Here is a 15,419-nt window from a genome sequence, read left to right as displayed (position 1 = left end):
GAGAGAGACTTCCTCAAACAAGGGGGAAGATGAGGACCAAGACAATAGAAGAGTTGTCTTCTGCCTTGTGAACCATGGCCCATGTGCATTCACACATGCACAGCTCACAAACACCAAATGCATGCATTGTATGAATGAGTGAATGAGGGAAGATTGTTTGTGTCTGTGTGGGAAGAATAATCATCCCAGTTCATAACTGAGAAAGGCAACTTGCTCCAAGGTCACAGCCCTGGCAGGATTCAAATCAGGGCAGGTTTGGCAGATGGTGAAGTGAGATATCTCAGGGTCCTACACCAAGATGGTGAAGTGAGATATCTCAGGGTCCTGCACCAAGATGGTAAAGTGAGATATCTCAGGGTCCTGCACCAAGGATGGTGAAGTGAAATATCTCAGGGTCCTGCACCAAGATGGTAAAGTAAGATATCTCAGGGTCCTGTACCAAGATGGTGAAGTGAGATATCTCAGGGTCCTGCACCAGGTAAATGTACTTAGTCAGCTTCAATACCTCCATGCCTAGAAGCCAGACTCAGGGCTAGCCAAGGAGAGCTCAGATGATTTCTACGTGCCAAGACTTCAAACCCAAATGGGTTATCTAGAACATTTAAGAACATCTGGTGTGGCAGTTAACCTCCCAAGTCAACCCCAAGAGTCAAAGCCCTGAGCTACTTCCAGGGTAGAGCAGAGGAAACCTAGGTCACAATTCCATCCCTGTCTCAGTTACTTTTGTTTTGTGTGTGTGGTTCTGGGGACCAAACCTCAGACCTTGAATTAAGCACTCTAGCACTGATCTACACTCACACCCTTCTGCATCAATTAAAGAGGTGAAAAACCTACATTCACTGAAAGTGTTCGGTATAAAAACACAAAAACCAACCAACCAACCAACCAACAAACAAAAAACCACCAAGGGGTGGGTTAATACTACACGTTCCAGACACTTAGGACCTCTTTGTGACTTTTTTTTTTTTTTTTTTTTCTGGAGCAGGAAACTGAACCCAGCCAGGGCCTTGTGCTTGCTAGGCAAGCCTCTACCACTGAGGTAAATAAACCCAACCTCAGGACCTCTTTGTGTTCTCCAGTGCCTCTATCCATTTACATGAGGGATAATAGCATGTTTTAACATTGCTAAGAGACTGGAATAATGGGTTCACAGAGAAGGCTGCGAGCTATGACTGGTGCTTAGATATTAATTGCTACTAGCAGGGTGTGGCTGTGTTGATGGCCCCACCTGGCATCAGATCATGGCCAATGCTCTGGGGAAGCAGGACAAGTCAGGGGAGTAAGGTCCTCTGTGGGCCTCTGGGTGTTTCCTGGTGGCTTTGTGGTCCTGCATATGGCTGGGCCCAGAACCCAGAAGTCAAGACTGATTAAAGTACTCAGGCTTTCATCCACTCTTGTCTCCAGGTGAAGAAGGGTTGACATAGCAGGGGATGCCATGGGGATTCCACAAGCACACCAAGTCCTTCCCTGACATCCTTTGGTTTTTACTTCTCTCCATCCAGTAACCTGGATGTAGATATATTACTGGTATGCATACTGTGGCCAATGTCCAGCAGAGGTAGAGGAAACCCCAGTATTAGTTAGTGAATGAGTGGATACGACAGGGTCTGATCAGTGACCAGATGTCTATGGGGGCTGGGGACACAGCAAAGGATTCTAGTCATAGTGGAGGAGGGAGGAGATGTAAGAATAGAGGAGTAATGGAGGCAGCAGAGTCCTGGGAACAAGCTATTTGCCAGAGAACATGTGAAGGCGGCAGAGGACCTTGACAAAGCTCTGGCCAGCCCCCCAGCTGACCTACCATCTGCGTACACCTGGGCCTCAGGCCAATAGAGAAATCTCTGTGGGCTACTGACAACCTCTGTCCCAACCCAGAATCTGCTGCACCTTCCTTTCAAGAAAGCACAAAGCCCTACTGGCTGGGCAGAGGCAAGAACCACAAGACATCTCTCTCCTCAATCCTACTCTGAGGTCTCTCAGGATCCCGGTTGCCCCCACCTCCACTTGTGCCTGCCATGCCTGGCACTTCTGTCGTCCCCGTCTGTCCTATGACAGGTGGCATCGATCAGCCCCAGGAAGCCTGGGTGTTTTGACTCCAGGCTTCTAGTAGACTTGGGGTCATCTCTACGGGCTTTGGGGGGATTCACAGATCAGAGCTGAACTCTCAAGAGAGTGGTCAACTCATTCCAATCCCTCATAGCCCCGTGAAAAGCTAAGGACAACTTCAACAGTCTTCCCTACAGCAAGAAAGTGGTGGTAGCCATGGGGGTAGCTTCAGGATTTGGGTTTAATCCCAAGCACGAGGCCAGTTAGGAAAGGATTTGATTTCATTCCTTCAGATGCCCAAGCCCTGGCCAGAGCCCCAAGGCACAGGAGTGAAGGCCACTGCCGCCTAGCCCCTACCAACAAAGCCTTCCTTTATTAAATAGAGATCGNGTTACATTCCATTGGAAGGAAATAGGGGCGTGGTGAGGGATATGTCCAGGTTGGATTCCCCCCCGCCCCCAGCCCAGTTCACAGTGGGCTATGATGGATAAGGCAGGGTCCATGTCCTGCTTGGCCCAGCCTCTCCATCCCATCCTATATCCAGGGCCCCTGAAGTCTGGATGGCTGCCCAGGGTTANGTCCTGAGGCTCCCCTGGTGGCACACTTTGGGAAGAAAGGGCCCAGACTTCCTGGCAACTTCAGGAANAGGGCCTCCTGGAGATGGTGTTGAAGTGGAGAGGAAGGGGANAGGGAGGCCTCCATGCAGAAGAATGGAGGAGGGATCTTGGACTCACCTTCAGAGCACTTCGGGGCAGTTATCCCTCCACCTTGTTCAGATTGGAGACATTTGCCTGCCCTACCACTGGGGCAGTCTAATGAGGCCACTTGGAAACAGAGTGAGAAATGGCCACAAGGGGGTGCTGGTGTCCCAGGGCTTGGAGGCTGTGGGTAGAGCATACCCTGGAAATCCAGCCACCCTAGAACAGCCCCTTTCTGAAGTCGTGGCAGCAAGAGAGCATTGGTAAGCAGCAGGGGATTGTGGTGAGGGTACTGGCTACTCAAGGGTCCTCTCCCCAAGGCTGAGCTCCTTGCTCCGAGCACCTTGGTCTTTGATACTTTCTTGAGATTCTCTTGTTGGCTACAGAGCTCAGTGGGCAAGAGGGTGATCTCATGAAGTGCAGGCCAGGCTGTCCTTTTGTCTGTCTCAGGACGGATGGGTGGTACTGGCTCAGAACTGTCTCTACAGCCTGGTTGTTTATCTGTCCTTTCAGCTTCTGGCTCAGAGCTGGCTCCAGGATTTCTTGTCTCTCTGTCCCAAGGCAGCTGTTTGCTCTAGCTCAGAGCTTACTTCAGGCCTGGGGCCATGCCCTAGGCCTCTTGGGGGAAGAAGCCAAGCTTGGCTAGTGACATGCCCTTCCGCAGCCTCATGATCTCCCAGAACATCGGCTCCGCTGCAGACAGAGAGGAGAGTTCATGGTCCCGTCACACAACTGCCCTGGCCGCCTCTCCCATTTTGGGCAGGGCAGTGATGTGGAGCCCCCTCAGCCTGGTCAGACATTCATGCACTGCACACAGTTGTTTTCATAATAGGCTTAACTACACTTCTCCAGTTGCAAATGTTTTCCCACCCTGACCCCAGAGCACTGAGCAGGGCCCAGGACCCCAGTCCCTGTGTCTGGAAAAGGGCCCTTTAAGCAAGGACTCAGGAGGCAGGATTTCTGGCGGGCATGAAGAAGTAGGCAAGAGTCACAGGAGAGACCCATCATAAAGAACTTTGAATGTCAAAGCTAGTAAAGGGAATGCTGTCTTTGCTGCCATAGAGAGATTTCTGTGCCGAAGAAAAGGCAGCATGACCAGTGATGTGGAAGGTTCGCTGCTCCAGTGAAGCAGAACCCAGCACCAAGGAGGATCAGGTTAACTTTGTTAACCTACAATGTTCCCCTTTTCTGGTCTTCTACTGGAGGAACCAACCCTAGATTCCTGCCTCTGCTGCTGCTGACAAGTAGACTTGGAAGGCCAATTCTGCCAGCCCCATTCTTCCCTGTCTCTCTCGCTTGGGCACTATTCCTTGAATAGACCACTAGGGGGCACTCACCATCCTGCCGAACCAGACCTTGCTGGATGTAGCGAATATAGGTGAAGAAGTTGCATACTGCGGTGATCTGTGGGCAGAATGGAAAAGGTGTGAGCCACCAGGATTCCCCATACTCTAAGGGACCCCTCTGAAAGCCACTGAAAGCCATAACAATAAGTCCCAGGTACCTGGCAGAGCCAAGGACTACTCTCTGACTTTATGAGAGTTCGGCTTCCCAGGTTTAATTAGCAGCAGCAAGACTCCCAGTGGGAGTCTGTTCCTAAGAATACGTGCCACAGCTGCCTGTTGGCAGTGCAGTGAGTGAGACACAGACGCTCACCGTGCCCATTTTACCTGTGATAAAGACTGTCAAGCGTGGCGTGAGAAAGTGGTCAAGCTGGCAGATGGAATCAGGCAGCCTGCACTAACAGCTAAGCTCAGTCCTCTGTGGACCTGCTCCTTTGGAGCAAGAAGGTCTGGGCCCACCAGACATAAACTAGGTGCCGTGCATGTGTAATTCCAGGAAAAGCAATTACAGTCACTTCCTTGAGCTGCCTTGGTCCATACTTGAGGACCAAGAATGGCTAGAGAGGCCTGTTGCCAAGCTCTAGTGACCCTTCACTGGCATAGCCACAAAAACTCTTAGACAAGAGGGGCTCTGTTGCTATCCTGCCCAGCGCCCAGCGCCAGGCCTGGTCCCCTCTCCCAGATTCTGAGGGTTTAGGCTACATTGAGCCCATGGTGCCCATTTTGTGGAGGGAAAGCAGGCCAGCTCTTTGGCTAGGATGAAGGTAGCTCTGTGCTTGGGACTCTTTCTGGATCTAGCTGAAGTTAAGGCCAGTCTTGGCTTGCTCCCCTTTCCCTGCCCTCATCCTGCTTCCCTCCCTCCACCAGGAAGTTCCAGAAATGTCCATGCAGGCTCTACATCTAAAGAACCAGTGAGGATGGAAGGCAGCAGGCAGCCAGACCCACGGGAGCCCCTACCCAGGGTTCTCAGGTAGGAAAGCCCTACATGGGAGGCACCCAGAGACTGGTGAGTGAAAGAAGAGGGGTGGTGCTCTTGCTAGTCCCCCCAAACATAGAACTCGCCAGGAAGCCAGAGAGGGTACAGAGAGCTGGAACTGGGGGAAGTCTGCCCAAGCAGGGTAGTGTGAGAAAGGAGAGGAGCACCAGCCAGGTGTGGCCAAGCCTGGTGCTGGGAAGGGGAAGCAAGGGGGGGGGGGGTAAGGCTGGCACAACACAGTCAGTAGCTGGCAGCAGAAAGAGTGGTAGAGTTTCTCCCCGGGGCTGTGTTCTCTGTCAACACCTCAGTGTCTCTAAGCAAGGATCACATACCAAACCATTAGACCCTCCTCAGCCCCAGTCTCTTCTACTACACAGCTTTGCCCAGCACAAAGGTGAAGGATAGCTGACTCACCCTGGCCCGGGAGGACGGTGAGATGTAATAGTGGCTGTCAGAGTCCCCCAGGCGGATTCGATGGTGGCAGGTACGTGCCAGGCCACTCAGGGCACATGTGCTATGGAGAACAGAGGAAGTGTAAGGTGTTCAATGAGGGTCAGAGATGCAGGGAATGTGCCCTAACTAGAGGATGCATGGAGAGTGAGCACAGCACAGCAGACAGGCAGACCTGGCCTCCCCGCTCCCATCTTCCAAAGGAGCCCAGGGTCAAATAAAGAGGTGGGGAAGGGCAAACGTCTTCAGGATAAATCTTAAATGCAGCTGGAGCCATGCTCAGACCCCGTTCCTTTCCCCATCATAGGCAGAGGAGCTTGGTCAACCTTATGCCAGGTATATGAGAGCCCCACCCTCCACAGCCTCGAACCCGCCCCCCCCACCTCATTACTGGGGTCTTTATGCCCAATCACCTCTTTAACTGAAGTCTGGTCTGACTGCCTCTCACATCCCCACACTTTCATCGAGCCCTGTGTTGCCCTCTGCCTCACAAGAACCCCATGTCATCACCTCCCCCCCAGTCAAGCCAAGGAAACCCACTTAGCACCTTCAGCTACCCAGCTTCAGTCTTCCTGAGAGCCCATCTTCCAGATTCCTGCTCCCAAATCTTGCTCCTCCACAGGCCCCGCCTCCATGAAGAACTCTCCTGGCTCCCACCCCTACACCTGTCCTTGGTCACCATGTCCCCAGACTACTCAGCCCCTTTGCTTGGATTTCCTCAGCTCTTTCCAACCACTCTCTCTTTCCCCTCACTCCTTTCTTCTCTGCATTATAGCCAGGCGCTTCTCCAAAGGCCACATCAAACCCATCATCGTTCCCCGTGGCTTCCAGATCACCCAGGAAGTAGTTACAGAATCCCAAGTAAAGGAACAATTAATAGTGTTTGTCGTCTCTTCCTTGACTGTGAGGCTGAATGGACCAGAGAACTCTCTTTTAAGGGAGCATTAGCTAGTACCCCCTAATAAACCCTCTAGTAAGTTGGTGCCCTGCCTTGCAGAGGCTCTTCGTACCCTGGCTTCAAGCAACCCTCTCAGACTCAGCCCCAGATCTCTGCTCCATGGCTATGTCCTGACTCTGAAGCAGTGCAAACTCTAGCTTCCCTGGTCTTCACTCATTCTTTCCCCTCTGCATAAAAAGCTGGCTCAAATGTTCCCTCTGTGTGGCCAGGCTTCCTTTGTGGAACCAGCCCCACTGAACAAGCTCTGGAATGCCACCTTAACTTCTTAGTTCTGCTGCTACCTCTGCTCAGGGCTGGCTGAGCAGTATGCAGGCTAAGACGCCAGGGCTGTTATTTATTGGCAGGGGATAGAGCCAGCCACTAGCAATCACATATTTGCCAATCAGAGCCCAGTATCTCTCTGGGACAGAAGAGGAGAGAGAGGGAGCAAGGATGACTGGCTACAGCTAGAAAAAAGCACCCCAGCTGGCAGCAGGAATCTTTGTCAAAGATAATTCCCGGTCCTACATGGGGACAGTGACAGTGGTGACTGCTCCTCCCTTGTGGTTTATTATGTTTATTTTTTTAAACAGAGTTTTTGTAGGCCAGGCTTTTCTTGAATTTGCTATGTAACCAAGAATGACCTTCAACTTCTGATCTCCCTGCCTCGACCTCCCAAGTGCTGGATCACAGGTGTATGCCACCATACTTGGTTTTACGTGGTGCTGGGGACAGATTTCATGGCTTTGTGCATGCTAGTCAAGGACTTTACTGAACTATGTCCCCCAGACCCATGTCCATCTCTTGGGAGTCCCTAGGTTAGGTCATGAATCCTGGGAGACAGTCAGTCACCCTGAATGTTACAGTCCCTACCCACCCTGAGGCTCTATATCCATCTAGGAAGCCCAAGACTCAGGCTTATATCCCAGTTCCCCCAGGGTGCTACCCAAGGCTCCATGCTGGACTTTCCCATGTGGGCAGGAAGGGACCCAGCACCCTAAGCTAGCTTACTTGGTGTTGTTACACTCAACAGTGGGCACCTTCACAGCGGGCAGTGTCTGTGAAGCCACGGGCTCAATGGTGAGTGTGTTGTCCTCCACAGCAGTCCGAACCAGAGCTGAGAGCTGTGACAAATCAGGGAAGGGCAGTGAGATGCTGGGTGACAGGGAATGACTAGGCTGGGTCCCCAGCTAGCCACTCTCAGTCCACCTCACCTCCTGCACTGTGAAGTCAAGGCAAGGGCCCACGTCCTCCCGGTACACCCTTTCTAGGAAGGGGCAGTTCTTATCCAGGGTAGGTGAAGCCCTCCAAGCCTGGAACTCTGCAAACAGCGTCGTATCCACCTAGTGGAGAGGGGAGCCAAGTGGGGGCAGTGAGGGATGAGGGTGAGCACACCAGAGAAAGCAGAGCTGATGGAGAGAAGAGCAGGGAGATGCAGGAGGGCTCAGTGGACCATCAGGCCTGCTCTCAGCAGCCATGCAGGGGAGCACAGTCCAGGCAAAGAAGAGGTCCTGTCTGCCCTTTGCACCAAAGAATTCAGAACAACACAGTTTGTGTCTGGGTGCACATTAAGTTTCTTGGCACGGCAATTTTACAGACTTGGATCCAAGGCCTTGGCCTGAATGCTGCTACTGACTCCTTTTGGAAGAAACATCAAGAGCAAGCCTGTGAGAACCTGTGGGTCCCCATAGGAACCCGCAGGTCTCCCTCTATGTCCAGGATGCACATATAGGTACATGCACACAGGAAAGAACATTTCACAGGTTTCCCTGCTGCCCACTGGAAGGGGCAACAATGGCCTGCCCTGGGCTGCATGCACAGTGAGTGAAGCCCAGAGGGGAGAGAGAGGGTGGCCCCTAAAGGAGCCATTACCTGTCGGGAAAAGGAGAGAGAGGTATCGGAGTTGGGGGTCGTGGGCGGCTCCCTAGATAGGAGCTGCCAGGTCGGCTCGTAGGTGAGGTGGATAGCCTTGCTGGGGATCACGCACAGGAGCAGGGAGAGTAGAGGGGGCAGCCCAGGCTGGGCCAGGGGATGGGTGGACAGATGGACAGACAGACAGACAAACAGAGACAGACAGGAGGAAGGAGGAGATGTCAGTGTCCAGTGGGAAGCGCGGTGCTCAGAAGGGGACTGAAATGACTTGCTTGCACTTCCTTCCTAGAAGCTCAGGAGACAGATGAAGAAAGTTCTGAGCTAGGATGGGCTTGAGCAAGAGTCCAGGAAGCTGAATCTCACCCCATGTCTCCCCGGTGATCCTCTGATACTAAAAAGGCTGGCTTTTTATCCTCACCCTAAGGGAGGCATGGTATGTGGCGTGTGAAGTGATGGAAATTCTACCCAGTGGCCTATGGTCCTTCATGTCAGTCCAGCCTGGACCAAGCCTCCCTCCCTCCATTTCCTGTCGAGGCAGGAGAGAGACATTTGTCTAAGGCCATAGCTGCTTCAGTATCGCACCCAAGGACCCTAGAATACGCACGTGTCACAGTGTGGTCTTAGACCTTAAGACTGTAGTCACGGGCTAGTGAAATGGCTCAGTGGCTAAGAGCACTGACTGCTCTTCCAGAGGTCCTGAGTTCAATTCTCAGCAACCACATGGTGGCTCACAACCATCTGTAACAGGATCTGATGCCCTCTTCTGATGTTTCTGAAGTCAGCAACAGTGTATTCACACATAAAAATAAATAATAAATAAATCTTAAAAAAACAAAGACTGTAGTCACAAAACACCAGGTAGCCCCTAGAAGTCCAGTGGCACCTATCACTCAACACAGAAAGTGCACCTCTGAAGAGGTGTTCTGAGAGAGGACCTTCAGGTTCTAACAGCCTCAAGTTCAAAGATTATCACCTCCTGCTTGGTATCAGCCTACCCAGCCTTCGTGGTTCAAGGGAACCCTGAACCCCAGAGAGGAGAGAAAGAGGTGGTAGGTTCCACAGGAGGGATCAGGATAGCTTTTTCAGGATGCTGACTTGGCTGGTTTAACATGATCAACCCTCCCGATTGTGAGCCCACTATTGTGGCCTGTGCCTCACCTCCTTGCCTTCTTTGTCAGGGGTAGGGATATGCCCTGCAGTGGGGCACACAACAGGGCAGAGGGAGCTGCTGGTGCTCTTTTGGCGTGAGTGGCCCTTTCGGGGTCCAGCTTTGGTGGGGCTCAGCAGCTGTGGGTGGAGCTCACGGTTGGGAGAGGCTGGTGTGGATGTGATGACCAATGTCTTCAAGGCTGTCACCTCTGCCTGTAGCATGTCGATCTGTCCCAGACAAGATGACCATCAACCCCAACATGGGGTTAATGTCACCATGGCTACCACAGCCTGGCAGCCAAGCATCCCCAGCAGTACCTAACCCGTCTCCTTACCCTTGGAACAACCTCTAAGACATCTATTCTAGAGATAGGGAACCCAAGGCTGACAGGAGACATGACCTGCCTCAGGTCACACTGTGAGACTCTGCTGGAGGCGGCATCTGGGAACTTCCTAGGGTTCCCACTAAGTATTCATGGGTCCCCAGAAGCCAAGAAAAGCAGCCCCGGCTTCACATTTACTGATTGGCAGATGTTCTAAGAGAGGAAACTCCCTGCCTGTGTTCTACCACCACGGCCGACATTTCTGCTCTGGAGGCAGGAGGAGAAGCTATAATAACCACTGGGTCCTCCTGGATCCAGAGGACCCTAGAAAAGTCTCTGAGGTGCCACAAGAGTACTGATAGAGTCTGGTGCATGGGCTACTTAAATTTCAGACCCACCCTACCTGTCCCAGACCTGGGTTCTCCTGTTTTTGATGTCTGGTAGATCTGGTAGCAAGAGCCTGTTGCATGCCCTTGCTAGGTGAGGGCAGTACCCCCTAGCACGGGCTATGCCAGGAGCCATGGGCTGGCCTAGGCACACAGGGATGGGTCTCACCTTGCCCCAAGCCTCCTTCAACTGCTTTTCCGATGTCGCCTGCTTCATGTTGGCTTCCCGAACCATCTTGTGAGCTTCCTAGAAGAGCAGCACCTCTGCATGAGCGGCCACCAGAGCCCAGACACATGGGCCACCCGTTCCCAGGCTGCCCAGCGTACCTCAAACAGGCTGGCTGTCAGCTCCTCTAGCTCCTGCTCCAGCTGTGCACGTACTTTGCAAAGCCGTTCACACTCTTCATCCTTCAGCTTCAGTTCCTGGGTGCAGGCAGGAAGCTGTTAGCCTTCCCTAGCCAGACTCTGTTTCCCCAGCCACCAGCTCTGGGTCTGTCACCAGGTATCTGACATTCAGTGGTACTTTAGCCCATGCATGAGGTTAAAAGCCTAGCCTGACAGCCCATCCCAGCTGGAGCAGATTCCTAGGTAAGTCTGGATGTGTGAAAGTCATTTTAGACTCTGAGACTTCAGTGATGGACTGTGTTCCTAGCATGCTTGAAGATCTGGGTTGAACCAGCCTTTTCCTTTGAGTTCTCAGGACTCCAGCACAGGCCTGGCATGTGTTGTTTTGTTTTGTTTTGTTTTGTTTTGTTTTGTTTTGTTTTGTTGGTTTTTTTGAGACAAGGTTTCTCTGTATAGCCCTGGCTGTCCCGGAACTCACTTTGTAGACCAGGCTGGCCTTGAACTCAGAAATCTGCCTGCCTCTGCCTCCCAAGTGCTGGGATTAAAGGTAGGTGTGTGCCACCATGCCCAGTGCACGTGGCTTTGACAAGTGATTTCTCCTCTCCCTTCCTTCCACAGCTATCTGGGCTCGCTCAGTGCAGCTGTTCTTCCTCAGCCCCCAACCCTCTCCTGGAGCACCCACCTTCTGGGCTTTGTATAGCTCCTCCTTTAGGAACTCGGAGCCCTTCTCTCGGATCTCCATGGAGGAGCTGCGCAGGCGTGACACATCCAGTGGAGCAGGTGCCGGGTGTTCCTCACCCTGGGCCTTCTCCCAGGAAGTGGAGGCTTCTACCAGGTCTCCTGAGGACTCCCTGTTACCTTTGCTGGGGCCTAGGTTTTTCCAGGGGACTGGGATAGCGGAGAGGCCCACAGAGAGGCCCTCGTCTTGTTGGGGTTGGCTGCAAAACAAACAAGGGCCTGAGCACACACAGGATGGGGACTCAAGACCTGCAGAACTGAGCCCAGGGAACAACCCTAGGTGACATACCTGTCACATAAGCCTCAGTCTGCCCGTCTGTAAAATAGAGCCACTACGAGCTGTAACTGGACTGTCACAATAGAATGACCAAGCAGGAACTTTCTTAGGGAACGAAGCAGGACCCATGCACCTTTGTCACCCATCCCCAACCTAGGGCACTGGGCAGTGCTTGGTACGCAGCAGGCGACCACCACCAGGTGCAAACTCAATTCTCATTTGTTGAGCTGACAAATGAATGTAAATGTACCAATCCTTACACCATAGATAGGATTGTCCCTGTGTTTGTCACTTCCAAGAGTTAAAAGGGATGGGCAGAAACCCTTCGAACGTTATCAATGCCATGGTATCATTAGTGGGAATGTTAATATGATAGAAGTCAACAAAGGCAGGCCAGAGAGGAAGCACCAGGCCTCAGCAAGCAGGAAGAGTCTACAAATAGTCCAGGCATAATAGACCCACTTCCTGCCACCCCTGGATTTTTTTGAGTGAGGAGCAAAATCCAGCTCTCCCTGGCCTTCTGTGTGACCAAAGACAAACATGCCCTCTTCTGGAAGCCTCAGGACCCTCCCATTGCTGAAGCTGAAGCCCCTAAAAGGACTGGGGGGTTGTATCCTTAACCAACTCCCACCTCCAAGCTACAACACCCCCTAGAAAGCAGACCCTGGAGAAGGGAGAGAGGAAAGTCTGGCCAGTGGCCGTTTGTGCAGAGACAGCACCTCTGGCTTTGCTTGCTCAGCAAAATCTGGGGCTCCTGAGCCAGCAGCCTCAGAGCAGCGGTGGCTTGGCGGGTTGTGGGGAGAGGGGGCTGGGCTGACTGATAACCGTCGGGAAGTGAGGAGGAGGGGCTCAGTCAAGCCGGCATTAGAAGAACACAAGGCCAATGAGACTGGGTCTTGGAATAACTGAGAGGAAATGCTGGGGATTGCCCCTCTCTCTTTTCCTCAAGCCCCTGAGAAGTTCACCAAAGAACCTCTGAGCCTCAGTTTCCCTCTGAGTCACACAAAGAATCTGAGCTCTCAGAAACTACAGCAGTGAGCCCACAGCCAACTCCTTTAACACGACCCTGGCCACTACCCAACCCAGCCTTCTCTTTGCCCTGGAACAGGCCCAACGTGTAGCCTTGAGGCTCCTGGAACTGGGCCCTGCTTGGCAGGGATTGAGCCTCATTGAATATAAGGTACGGGCAGAGATTCACCATTCCACCAGTGCATGTGAGACAGACAGACTTTCCTAATACCATTGTTTTTGTTTTTGTTTTGGGGGCAGGGTCTTGTTGGCACAGGGTTCTTGAGGTCTGAGGCCCCTAACAGTGCTGTGGCAGCTGTATGGGATGAGAACTCTGCCCATGGACCGGGCGTTTTCTGTGTGTGTCAGTGTCTATGTGTTTGTGTTGGTACACCCATGTCTATGCACATGGATGTGGAGGTTGGAGGTCAAGCTTGGGAGGCTGCTTCTTTGAAGTTATCACACGGTCTCTTACTGGGATCTGGGGTTGGCCGATTTGCTTTAGTTGGATGGATAAGGAGCCTCAGGGATTTTCTTGCCTCTTTTCCCCCGGACTATGATAAGAGTGTGCCACCGTGCCGGGCTCAAACTTAGGTCTTCATGCTTGCATAGCAAGCACTTTATCAACTAAGCTAGCTCCCCAGTTGGCTTACTCATGTGTCTCAGGTGTGTGTGTGGGTGTGTGTGTAAGATTTATTTGTACTCATGTGCACACATATGTGTCTTTCCACAGTACTCATAGGGACCAGAAATAAGAATTAGATCCCCTGGAGGTAGAGCATCAAGCAGTCCTGTTCTCGATGTGGATGCTGGGAACTTGGGTCCTCTGATAGAGTAATAAGTGCTCTTAATGACTGAGCACGCTCTCTCTGCCCCACCTCCCCAGCCCCACATATTATTTATATATATATTCTTTACACAGTAATTGTAGTCTTTCCCCCATACTACAGATAGGGGTGCAAGCTCAGAGAGAGGAGGGGACTTCCATGGAGTTCCCATAACTGGTCAGGGGTAGTGTGGAGACAGGCAGCCAGGTCTTCAGCCTGCACCCCACCCCCCACCACCTACTGGCCAAGTGGCCTGGTATGGGGTGAGTATTGGAATCAGCACATATGCTTGATGTTCAAGGGTTTCTGGGCCCAGGGCAGCTCCATAGCTATGAGTTACAGCAGAGAAGCCTTACCCAGTCCAGCTCAAATTGGACTCTTGCTAAGCCAGAAAGCATCCTGCCCAGACTGATGGCCCGGTGGGGGGGAGGGCACTGTGGCCAAGATCTTGGGAATGCCTGAAGCTCCTGCAGTCTGTTCTCCCCATAGATAGATAAAGAAACCATGAGGCAGAGGGAGGTTATCAAAATCAAATAGGAACTCACTTGCTACAGCGCTGGGTGAACAGAGGTCAACTCTGACTGGGCAGAGATGCCCAAAATGCTCGCCCTGACTCTGGGTCCTGAAGTTGAACCTACAGGCGCTTGTGTCCTGGCAAGGGGAGCAGAGGCGGGAGGGGAAGAAGGGTAGAACTGTGTGTGTTTAGCAACCACTCTAGTGGGCAGATCCTCTTCCCTTTGAGGGCAGTTCTGGTGATTCATAAAGAATCAGAGGAAGAAGGAAAGGGCTCCATGGGTCCAACAGAGCCAGACTCTCTGACCGTCCACACACTTCAGCCTGAAAATTTGCCCGTGAACCCTTCTTCGGGTCTCCACCAACTAGGAACCTGAGATCCCTGCCCTTCCTCAGTGCAGACACTGTGGGAATATAATCTTTTGTGAGGAGCACACTATGGGATGGGAATCAATCGTCTAGGGGTGAGAGATATTAAGAGTCAAGGTCAGAAGCAGATGGGGTGGCCAACATCCCCCGTCCTGAAGCTAGCTTAGGAGCCAAGGGCCCCCACGTACAGGAAGCCCTCTCCTGGGTTTCTTCCCCAGGAAGCATAGTGCAGTGGCTGCAGTCCGCAGTCCACCAGCCTGTCCTGTAGAGGCAGCAGGAATGTTCGTCTCTATCCCCCAAAGCATAACTAAAGGAGGAATCCTGAACCCTGTGGCCTGTCGGCCACTCAGATGCTTAAAACCCTTCTGATCAGGAATTCCTGGCCAGAGCTAAATAGGGATCTCTCTCGACCCTCTGAGCTTCTACGTCTCCCAGCCTGGACAAGTCAGGCTGCTCTGGGCTCCTCAGCAAGCAGGCATGGCCCTCTACTGCTTTCTACAGTTAATCCCTTCTCTCTTCCAGGCCACAATGGTTCACTAAATAAACAGCAGAGGGGGCCCTGAGCACAGCTCTGGAGCAGGGAAAGGACTGGCTGGGAGCCTCTGGTGCCTGGGGAAGCTACAGAAATCTTGCCTGGAACTCACTCTCTCTCAGAAGGGCAGTGCTATGGTGCAAGGAGTGGATTCAGACCCATTGAGGAGACTAAGTAAGAATGACAGACATGACTGATTCTCAGGTGGCAACAAGGTACCAGCAAAGGTTTTGTAATGGTTCTCTATAAGCAGCCCACAAGCCCAGCTAGCCAGCATGTACACAGGGGTTCCGGGCTCCTGGTTCAAGTTCAGGCCAGCTCATCCACCACTTCCAACACCATGGGTGTCATGACAGTCACACAGTGAGATGGGCATCCCAGAATGAGGCAGGGTTAGTATACAAAGCAAGGAGGTGATGGCTAGAACTGACACCCGCCTCCCCCAGACTGCAGGCACAGCACAAACAGCATGTGACTTGCCCCCCAGAAGCGGGAATGAATGGAGGTTTCAGAGAAGTGAGGCAGGATGCAGATGGGGTTTGAGGAAGTTGGAGACAGTGCCCAAGTAAGGGAGGAGTGGGGAAGGGTGATGCCCAGGGCTTCCTTGCCTGCTGGGCAGGACTTAGCTGA

General features: G+C 52.5%; 1 protein-coding gene across 6 annotated transcripts in view; it reads right to left on the bottom strand.

Annotated features, from left to right (window-relative positions):
- Positions 1–978: 978 nt before the first annotated feature.
- Rab3il1 (RAB3A interacting protein like 1) overlaps positions 979–15,419 on the bottom strand; it is a 34,955-nt gene continuing 20,514 nt past the window's right edge. For 4 of the 6 annotated variants that reach the window (XM_021152417.2, XM_021152422.2, XM_021152418.2 and 1 more), the window contains 9 exons: positions 11,208–11,463; positions 10,508–10,603; positions 10,350–10,427; positions 9,481–9,699; positions 7,665–7,793; positions 7,462–7,574; positions 5,478–5,577; positions 4,082–4,148; positions 979–3,437 (listed from right to left, as the gene is read on the bottom strand). In XM_021152417.2, coding sequence (XP_021008076.1) covers positions 3,355–3,437; positions 4,082–4,148; positions 5,478–5,577; positions 7,462–7,574; positions 7,665–7,793; positions 9,481–9,699; positions 10,350–10,427; positions 10,508–10,603; positions 11,208–11,463 — 1,141 coding nt within the window. In that variant the 3' untranslated portion in view covers positions 979–3,354. The remainder of the gene's footprint in view (positions 3,438–4,081; positions 4,149–5,477; positions 5,578–7,461; positions 7,575–7,664; positions 7,794–9,480; positions 9,700–10,349; positions 10,428–10,507; positions 10,604–11,207; positions 11,464–15,419) is intronic. The other 2 variants (XM_021152419.2, XM_021152421.2) reach the window with 1 other exon arrangement.

The sequence above is a fragment of the Mus caroli genome, chromosome 19, assembly GCF_900094665.2.
Source record: "Mus caroli chromosome 19, CAROLI_EIJ_v1.1, whole genome shotgun sequence".
Classification (NCBI taxonomy): domain Eukaryota; kingdom Metazoa; phylum Chordata; class Mammalia; order Rodentia; family Muridae; genus Mus; species Mus caroli.
This window is presented reverse-complemented; position numbering and strand designations above follow the sequence as displayed.